We start from the raw sequence: 9,736 nt of genomic DNA on the forward strand, positions 1-9,736 counted from the left end.
TGACCTCACGAAACCAAGAAAGCATTATCAATTGAGTGTACTTATCTACAAAGCACTATTAAAATCGTGGTAAGCCCGCCCATTTTCTCCTCGTAAGGTTCGTGTTAATGCAACGAGAAGAAACAGCTGATAGCGTACAACGTAAGTAAAAGAAACAATGCTGAAACGGTCGTGAAATTCATGACTGAGATCAGCCCCGCCTATTGATCCTATGTTCAAGCCAGATCTTCTGCGCGCACGCTTTACATCTACGAGGCGATATTCAGCGCCTAAAATCCTCAAAGACAACAAAAGTATAAAAAAACTTACAATAGCCATCCACACCCTCTCCACCCAATTCCTTGGCGGCGGATCCTCCGTCGTAATCGCATCGATCTCCTTCACGTCGCTCACAAAGTCCATGTCCATCGGCGGAATAAAAAACTTCGTCCCCTTGTAAAACTTGCAGCCCACCCATAGAAGGGGGAACAAGATAATCGGCAGATAGTTCGTCACGAAGGTGGCCGTGTTCCAGCCCCCGGTGAGGAACACCTCATATCCGCTGAACTGTGTCATCCAGCACCAGTCAGCTCTGACCCGTTCGCAAAAGTAGACTGGACTTGAAGAGGTGGAGGGGGGAAGGATGAAAAAACGCACGATCATACACAGCACACACCCAATCACAACCCACCACGCCGCGTACGGCTGCAGCGCGCTCGTGTACGGAAGCTTGCTCCTGTCCATCCCCTGCGCCAAAAATCCCTTGCGGAACCGCAGATAGGTGATCCCGATCGCGCACCAGCCCCACAGGCCGCACGTCGCGGTGAGCGAGGAGAGCCAGAGGAACACCTGGCCCGAGGACGAGGCGAGGCTCATGAACGAGAGCAGCGAGAAGGCTGCGCAGAAGCTGACGCAGACGTAGGGGAAGCCGCCGCGGATCGTGCGCGTGAAGATTTTGGGCGCGTTGCCGGCGGTGGCGAGGCCATCTAGTGAAGCGACAGGTGAGTTACTGTACGGAAGGGAGGATGGAAGGATAAAGGTACGTACAAAGACCACGGGAGGCAAGGTACAGATCACTCGAAGCAGCGGACCAAGCTGCCGTGAGGAGCGCGGCGTTAATCACCTGCAGGACGAGCACGCCCGTCCGTCAGACTCTTTTATGTTTTACAGGATGAAGCCAGAGTTCAACGTTGACACACCGAAGTCAGGCCCTTAATTCCCGCATTGTCCATCGCAATCACGAACGGACTTGCGGTCGCGTTGTCCCCGGCAAGATTCAAACGCGGATCGTTGCTCGGCACGAGCAGGCCGACGACGAACACGCCGCCAATGTAGAACACCACGATGCGGAAGAACACGCGCCGAATCGCTTTGGGCAAGTTGCGTCGCGGGTTCTTCGCTTCTGCTGCCGCAATCTACCCCCTCGGTCGAATCAGCGTTCCCTCTGCTTTTGGATGGCACATGACTTACGGCAACGGTCTCAGTACCAGCGTAGGAGAAAGCAGCCTGTATGACGACGCGCGACCAGCCGACGAGGCGTCCGGTGCCTCCTGGTATATTGTTGAACTGGACGAATGGGCCCGGGTTTTTCCAGTATCGGAAGCCGATGCGATCATGCGTCGGCCCACCGCCAAGGTCAAGGATGATCCCCAATATGATGAGCGCGGTGATGGTGATAACCTTGATTGAGCTGCGTAGAGCAAGACACGTAGTCCAAACAAAGAGGGCCAAAAGTGACGAGGGTAAGTCGACGTGCCAGTCACATCAAAGATAACAAATAGACTGACGAGAAGATGAACTCGCATTCTCCGTATACGCCTATCCAAAATGACAAATGAGGTGAGTATAGGGATGGGTGGATCTCCTCGCATGAAGTTGGGACGTGGAAGTAGGAAGTGCAGAACCGATAAGGAGGGATGGATGTATGCGGTAGGTCAAACTCTCGAAATGCTCACCTACTCCGCTCATATTGATGCCTACTGCCACGACGAGGCAAATCGTTATCCATACTCCATTGCTCACACCCGGCTGCCAAAAATCTATGAGAGTCGCAGCTGCAGACAGCTCCGCTGCAAACGCACTATCGTTAGCGTCGTCCGCTAGCACTGGATTCCAATCCCTGAAAATGCAAATGCTTACCAGGGAGAACGATCTGGGGGAGGCAGTGAATGTCAAGGTGAGCGTCAATTCCGTATGCCGTAGTAACCGGGAAACGTTCGCCAGGCACAGATAACGGAACGCGTAGAATGGAGACGGAAAACAGAGTAAAAGTTACGTACCGTCCAGCCGTACCAAAAGCTCCACCCGACTGCGAATCCAAAGGCTGGGTCGACGAACCGCCCCGCGAGCTTGATCTGACCACCAGCGATAGGCAGGAAAGCAATCATCTCGCCGATGCTGACCTGTTTTCGAGCTTATAGAGGCGCATATACACAGGTGCGTGGGCGGTACGAACCATGACACACCAGACGATGGTCCCCATGAATGCATAACCGAGCAAGGTGCCGACTGGCCCACCACTCGTGAGCGCGGTTGCACTTCCGAGGAAGAGTCCCGTCCCAATGACACTACCGATACTACACGTTGAACAACCATTTGTAAGCCAACGACAAATGCAAGCATGGCATAGCTAACGAACCTGATCATGGCGACATGTCTGTTTTTGAGCTGCCGATTGAGGGCAAGGTCTTGATTGGTAGGCTCCGTGTACCCGCCATCCTCGACATTTTGCACGTCAACGTTGCCCTTCTCGTTCTTGAAGGACAAGTGGTTTTCATCCTCTATAGACATGACGTCGAAAGAGAGGAAAGTTGGGAGCTATCAAAAGAAGCGTTGGTGGCTTGTTTATTATAGGGTTTTATCGAGCGTCTGTCCCTGTGAGGCGTTGAGGGATGTCATTTGGGCTCGATTGAGCATCTGCAGACCGGGCTATCAGCGGCGCCGGAGGAGCGTGTATGTACGAGAGATAAGGCGGGAGAACGCTACAAACGGCTAGGGGCTCTTCATTTCAGGCGGGCTTTGGCTTTCACGCGATCCTGTTGGCTGGCCGTTGATCATCGTCACCTTTAATTAGCCTCTCCATCCTCTCTCTTGGACGTCCCTTGAATCCGTTCCTTGACAAAATTTTGCTTCCGTCTCGTAATCCGCCAACCGATCAAGGGGCGAGGGGCGGTGGCCAAAATCTCGAACCGGAAGATGTTGGACTCGGAGACTTTGAAACCGGCTGTCTCGCTGTTAATTCCGAATGTGCTCGTTACGTGCACGAACGTTAGCTTACCGAACTAGCTAAAGCGAACTTCATTTGACATGACGCAGTGCTGATAAAGTCGCCCTTCGCTGTGATGGTGCGAAGCTATCACTTTGGAGTAACGCCCTGACGCCACAGGAACCACGCTTCGGAACAGCATCATTCAGCTGATAGCTTAACTTGATAACAGTAAAGTAACCATCCTCTCAGCGTACTATCATGACCCACTTCTCAGTCTTTGTAATACCGCCTGACGCTGGCCGCTTGTGTCCTGTATCCAGCCTGCCCAACGAAAGCCATGAGCACTGAACAAGCAGTGAAATCACGGAAGCCAACAGTAAAATGGACGCGTTGACCGATGCTGATAGCGCTAAATTCGGACCTTGGTATCCTATTCATTCTTTGATTTGAGTTGCCGGTCAACACTCCGCGCTCGTAGGTCAATTGCTACCAATCGTTTCAGGCACATCTGGCTATACACATTCTCACTTGGTGTTCGATGGTTTTCTCGTCAGAGTACACCTTCATAGAAGCGTACCTAACTCATGAGACTGGTATGATTCACAACCCCTTGAATCATATAGAAAACTGAGAAAAGACTTCTTTCTGGTGATCAAGGGGACGAGAAGGCAAAAACTACTGGCTCATCAAACCTTCTTTCTACAAACAGCTTGATCCGAATTGACCTGCCTCGCAACCTGATCACATTGCCTCGAAAGTCTCCACTATTACGTCTCTTCCCACTCTTCGAATCGATTGCCTCTTTAAGCTTTAACACTGATAGCTTGCCTGGAAACAATATCAAAGAATAAGCTGTCCCATTTGTTACACGCAATCAATTTGGTCAAATGCTCTCCGTTCAACACGTACAATCATACGCGTCTTCACAAGGTATCTCGCGACCTTGTGCCATGTAAGGCCCTCTAGAGCTCCTCATGAATGTTCTCAGTGCCGTGTGTATCTTCATGCCAATATTATTCTTTCCAAAACCTGAGGCCTGAGTTCCGGCATTTGCATTAGCTAGTGTCCACTCCAGTTATAATATCAAATGGAATATTGAAGACAGCGGGGAAAAGATCACTCCCATCGAGTATACTGTACCTACACGACCGTAGGTTCAAGGGATTTTTGCGTGACATGGAATCAAAATAAGTTCCGATGAGGCCAAAGTTCAAACGTCCGGCGAACGTGTGACTTTGAACCAGGGTGGTTGGTGACATCCTCAAGACATAACTAATAAAATGAAGGTGAAGAGGATGTTTCATTGGAAGGAGAAGGCAACGCGGACCACATTTTACAGCGTCCCGGCATTCCTCGTCCATCAGGCTTGTACACAAACATCTCAAGCCCTCGCCACCGGTATGACTGACTAATTAAAGCCTGCCACTAGTGGGAAGCTCGACATCTCATCTCCAGTCAATTGCGGTCGCGGTAAGGGTCTCGAAAAATTTAACCTCACAGTGCAAGGAATGCAGAAAACACTCGCTGCAGCGAACGGTTTTACTACATCAGAATGTAATAGTATTAGTATTTTTCGTCACGCAGTGAGGTTCATTCTCTTGTGTAATGGGTGACGAGCCAGGTCTTAAGTTCATTTTACGGGTCAAGCGTGAGGCGTGACGAACCTACGGTCATGTAGGTACAGTAGTACAACTGAACGATTGCACTACGAGTTGACATCTGTTCCTGATCACACAACGGGAGAAAACCATGTATTGATAGATAGCTTATCGGCGGTTGTGATACTACACTACACGCAAGTCTTTCTAACTAAAAAGAACGGCAGTCACCGTTCACGCAGAGGCCGAGACTTGATACTTATACTCGAAATCTCTAGCTAAAACTTCTGATATCTGAGTTACGAGTAGGACGAAGAGTTGCTCATTGTGTTACCTAGATTGAGGAGTTTCAAAAATGTTCGATGCTCGATCACCCACCCATATGAAAGATGAAAAAAAAAATTCTCAATCGTCTGATTGTCACTCGAAAGTTGGTCATTGGCGTGTTGCGAGGTCTTTGCTTTTATTCCCTTACCATCGGTTCATCATCGTACTAGACACTTTCCCAGTACCGCATTTCTTCTGCAAGGGTGTAAGCGTGAAATAATGAGGGTAAACAGTGTAAGAGGTGACGAGGGTGAAGACATGGATGTACGGAAAGAAGGCTGGCTGATCTCGAAAACGGTGGTGGTATCTTTGAACGCGGGAATCCTAGTGGCTACTGGTCATCTACACTGCAAGCAATTCTTAATAATAGCGGCATTATTACTTGAAAATTATTTTAAAGATTAAGGTGAACAATTTTCAATAACTAGTTCCTCATTGTTTGATAACTTTATCTAAAAACAGGGTTGTTCGGCTGTCAGTAACAGGCGTGTTCCTTTCTTGTCTTTGATAATAACTCAAATAATGAGGAACCAATGATTGAAACATGTTCACCTTAATCTTTGAAACAAATTTCAAGTAATAATACCACTATTATTGAGAAATGCTTGCAGTACAAGCTATTGGGTGCGTAGATAATGAGGTTCTGATGTCTGGTGACAACAGCAAGGGGGAAACGAAGATCGCCTAATTGAGAGCTAAATGTCGTGTGTCACCAACTTTCAACCTCATTCCACGACGTTGAAGCAGAAGATCGCATATCCCGCCCGAAGACATCCACCAGGACTAGGGGGCTAATGGGCCGGAATCTCGTCGACGATGTACAGGCAACTTGATCACCCCTCAATACATAGGCAATGATACCTTTCAGCGGGTTGGCTAAGGTGTCGTTCAATCGACAAAGTTGGGGCCGAATTTGGCGTAATCGATTATACACATGAACTTTGGGCTGACCGTGATTGAACAGAGTTTGGATGGGGTGGAGTTGAAGCGTAAACAGGAGACGTTTGTTTTGCACTTGTCTGCGCTTCGCAGGATACTCTATGAGTTGTGACATTGTCTACTACATACCTATACACGTCTAAATCCTTCAAAATCAAGCACACGGCTCAATTCCCATTCAGATCCCACACAGACCCTTCTTCCGGATGCAGATTCTGCAAGAAACGCGCATCCAAACATTCTCAGCCGCCGGCTCCGAAGACAAAACTACAGTCCGCATGAATATGAACACCGACTCACCCCCTTAGGCACATCAAACGCAATCAGCGCCTCCAGCACCCCGCGCCCCGTCCACTCCTCCGCCTCGGCGACTTTCTCAGGCGTGATGAAGTCGCTCGAGCTCCGGCTCGCGAACACCATGTGCACCGCAGCCGCTCTGATCACGCTCGCGCGGGCGGCGCTGCTACGAGAACCCACCCGTGCGTGCTGGCCCTGCGGCTTGCCCGCGGGGTCAGCGGGGCGCACCGGGCCGGCGGTGAGCGGAGGGGCCGACGATGGCGACGAGAGGTCGGTGCTACCCCGCCATGAACGTGCGAGGTGCATCACGTAGAAGGTTTCCATCTGTTTCGGTCGAGACCACAAGGAGTTAGTACTGGGTTCATAATGGCAGCGTGGCGAATTCCGTGGAGTAAAATGGACAGAGAAATGGAGGTTGGCCAAAGTTCGAGGGGGCAGGGAGAGGATTTGGAAAGAGCGTACTTCAAGGGTCGTTAACTTGGGTACTGCCCGCTTGAGGTTCTCGATCAAGTCGGAGTTGTGGTCGTGGAACGCTGTTTGGCGCCCCTGAGAAGAGTAAAAGCTCGAGATCACGCCTCAGCACCAAGCCTTTTGCTGTAGAGATGCGATGCCGGAAAAGTATGCATACCTATCTGCTGAGGCGTTTACGGCGTCCGCAAATATGGCCGTATTCGAGTCCGCAGGACGCGCTCGCGCCAGCGCGTCGTTCAGCTACGAAGGACTCAGTGCCTCCGAGCGAATCGGCTGCTAGAGTGACAGTCCGACGTACGGTCTGGTGCAAGAGAGGATCTGCTTGGACCTGATGCATAAGGACTAATTAGCTCGGGGGCCACTCCCGATGTAAACAACCGGACAGGTACGAACGGGCCTAGAGACATGGTAGGGTACTTCCCATGGATCGCCCTCGACGAAATCGTAATTGAAGTTCCGAGTTACTGCGACGCTGGCAGTCGGAAGCACCAGCGAGCCCACCGGGAGATCTGTCAGGCAGCCACACGAGCCTAGCCTGATTTCCGGAAAGAACACAAAGCACAACACATATGCATGTATGCACGTATGGGCGTGCGCAGGGGGACAGAACAGCCGCCGAGATAATCAGTACCGAGAAAGACGGATTGTTGGAAAGATGGGGGACAGAACCAAACCTGATGACAGCCATGTCGCCCTCGATGCACTCTCTCACTTCACGGATGAAGAAGTCCACGTTGGGAGCACCCATACCGATACACACAATCGAAACGGGCACGCCCTTGTAGCGGCCCGTGATGGTCAGGAAGCCTCGCTCGGAGGATAGCTCGAACCTCTTGGGCTCGGCATCCAGCATCGCGGCGATGCGATGGGCGCGCGAGGTCGAGCCAATCGTGACCTGCATGTTTCAAATCACCACAAAGCCGTGGATCAGCACGCAGCCATGGATTAGTACGCCGGAGAAATACGAGAGTTCAAGGGGACTCCCGTACGATGCGGTTGGCGACCTCGCCAGCGCGGATGCCCAGGTGATACACTCGCCCATCCTGGGTCTTTGGGAAGTCTGCAAGGTTTCGAAGAAGGCAAGGCGCAGTCAGGGCGCGTGAGCTGATAATAGGAGATTATCTTGAGCGACTGACTCGCATCGGTGAGAAGGTCCTTCATGTGTCCGCCCTTCTAAGTGCCTGTATGCGTTCTTGCAACGTTGACACTGGATTCCAGCCTGCAATGAGCGGGGTAGATAGATACCACCAATGGAGATTGTATGCGATGCTCACCAGCACAGACCGTGACGACGAGGACGCGTTCGTCCGTTCCGCAGTGAGCGATGGCGCGGAGTCAGAATGGATGAGTCAGCAGAGATGACTAAGCGCCACCTTCCTGACGCGCGCGTCCCAAAGTTGTTCCTTCAACATCGCACTAACCTTTTACCAGCCACCAAATCCATCCATCCCCTACCTACAGATCGGCGGGGTTGACGCTGGACCAGAGGCGACATGCTCAGAGCATATGAAATCCCCCACCCGAAGTGGCGTTCGCGATCGTGCGGTCCTCCTTCCGGTTCCATGTCCCACCATCGATTCGCTTATCTCGAGATTCGTTCACAGGACCAGCAGCACCTCGCCCGGGTGTGCCTTCTCCTCATCTTCTCCAGTTCGACTCCGAGCGCCGACGCCTCGTGTAGTCTTCCTCCGCCTGACGGTCCTATGTGCTCGTCGGCTCATCTCATCAGGCAGCATCCGAGTACGCCTCCGGCTTTCCTTTCTCTGCGTCCCCATCTGCACACAGAGCCAGCCTGCGAACGACGACTTGTTCGTACCTGAGATGGTGGCGACCTGTCCATGCGGACATCTGTGCTTCTGGAGCCTTGTGGGCAAAAGGCGAACGCATCGATGGGATCGGCCTACCTTCGGACGAGGACGACCGGAAACCTTCGCGTCCGTGTGTCTCGTCTCACGCCCTCTGCGGCCGATGCGTGTTCTCTGTGCAACGTTGCCAACGATAGCGTAATGCTGGCTCCGCAGAGTCTCTTTATTGGCTGAGCAAAGCCAAAAATCCAGAGCGCGCGAACCATCGGTACAGCGGCCGGGCCCCTTCTTTGTCGAAGAGCAGAAATTTTTGGCTATCGTGTGCTTCCGGACGAGCTCTATGTTGCCTGGGACAGCCATTGCTCGCTGTCCAAAGGCTTTCAGGGATCAGCAATCTCTCAGTCTGGTTCATCATGGTCTACCATTTATGCCCCCGTTCCGGCTGGTCTTGTCCGACATCGATGTACCTCACTTCGGCCTGATGGGTACCAGAGCAAAGAATGGCTAGCTTGGCGCCGGAACACGAACTTTACGTTATGATCGTTGTCCAAATCATAAACCTAATGTCGTGGGTCACCTCGATGTAAATTGGGCATGCAAAGTGAAGCTTACCGGCGACCTGAGGAAGAAGCGACGCATTTGGGGTGAAGTCCAACGTAAGTATTTGACACCTATGATAACGTGCGACTCACCTTTTTGAGTTCAGAGCTCAGAGCAGACGGCTCCCGCTGAAGATAGCAACGTAAGTGCCCTCTGTGTTCGTCGTTGGAAAAGTAGAGCCGATAGCGGGACGCACAACCCGCGTTAGACAGGCGCTTCCTGCTTCACCGCGTGCAACATCAGCCCGAAGATCGGTTCTGGGTAGGTCGACTGGTTTATCGCATCCCTCTTTGTGTTTCCAGACCGTTCATAGCCCGTGGTCTAAGTACCGGCGACACGAAACCCTCCGCGCCCCAAAACGCCCCTGAGAGATGAAGGACAGTTAGTCTGATCGATGGACTGCAGCTGTGGCACATCACTCTCCGTCAGGCGGTTTCATGGTCAATGCGCCAATCATACAGAGCGGATGGGGCAGCTGATGCTTCACGTTAGCGTTCCGGTCCATGTCCACT

At 51.9% G+C, this 9,736-nt stretch overlaps 2 protein-coding genes across 2 annotated transcripts; both read right to left on the bottom strand.

Annotated features, from left to right (window-relative positions):
- Positions 1 to 248: 248 nt before the first annotated feature.
- CONPUDRAFT_139822 (amino acid permease) lies at positions 249 to 2,769 on the bottom strand (the record flags this gene model as incomplete). The annotated part of the gene is made up of 11 exons (XM_007775638.1): positions 249 to 269; positions 310 to 546; positions 637 to 965; positions 1,027 to 1,102; positions 1,179 to 1,394; positions 1,450 to 1,669; positions 1,767 to 1,797; positions 1,935 to 2,048; positions 2,255 to 2,381; positions 2,435 to 2,555; positions 2,618 to 2,769. The coding sequence occupies 11 exons, from the start codon at positions 2,767 to 2,769 to the stop codon at positions 249 to 251; spliced, it is 1,644 nt and encodes a 547-aa protein (XP_007773828.1).
- Positions 2,770 to 6,093: 3,324 nt separating this feature from the next.
- Positions 6,094 to 8,073, bottom strand: CONPUDRAFT_111585 (purine and uridine phosphorylase). Its single transcript, XM_007775639.1, has 9 exons — positions 7,956 to 8,073; positions 7,809 to 7,879; positions 7,494 to 7,714; positions 7,213 to 7,354; positions 7,118 to 7,147; positions 6,977 to 7,059; positions 6,811 to 6,910; positions 6,352 to 6,672; positions 6,094 to 6,266 (listed from the first exon to the last, which is right to left on the bottom strand). Exons 1-9 carry the CDS (start codon positions 7,978 to 7,980, stop codon positions 6,219 to 6,221), a joined length of 1,041 nt encoding a protein of 346 aa, XP_007773829.1. The 5' UTR covers positions 7,981 to 8,073; the 3' UTR covers positions 6,094 to 6,218.
- Between the last annotated feature and the right edge of the window lie 1,663 nt (positions 8,074 to 9,736).

This window comes from Coniophora puteana (assembly GCF_000271625.1).
Source record: "Coniophora puteana RWD-64-598 SS2 unplaced genomic scaffold CONPUscaffold_15, whole genome shotgun sequence".
Taxonomy (NCBI): domain Eukaryota; kingdom Fungi; phylum Basidiomycota; class Agaricomycetes; order Boletales; family Coniophoraceae; genus Coniophora; species Coniophora puteana.

Bases quoted from the DNA above. Each gene is read 5' to 3' on its own strand.
- CONPUDRAFT_111585 (XM_007775639.1), bottom strand. From the start codon at position 7,980: ATGAAGGACCTTCTCACCGATGCGA. The intron at 6,673-6,810 runs GTACGCTCTTTC...CGACCGAAACAG, and splicing joins CCAAGTTAACGACCCTTGAA to ATGGAAACCTTCTACGTGAT. The intron at 6,267-6,351 runs GTGAGTCGGTGT...CGTTTCTTGCAG, and splicing joins CGTTTGATGTGCCTAAGGGG to AATCTGCATCCGGAAGAAGG.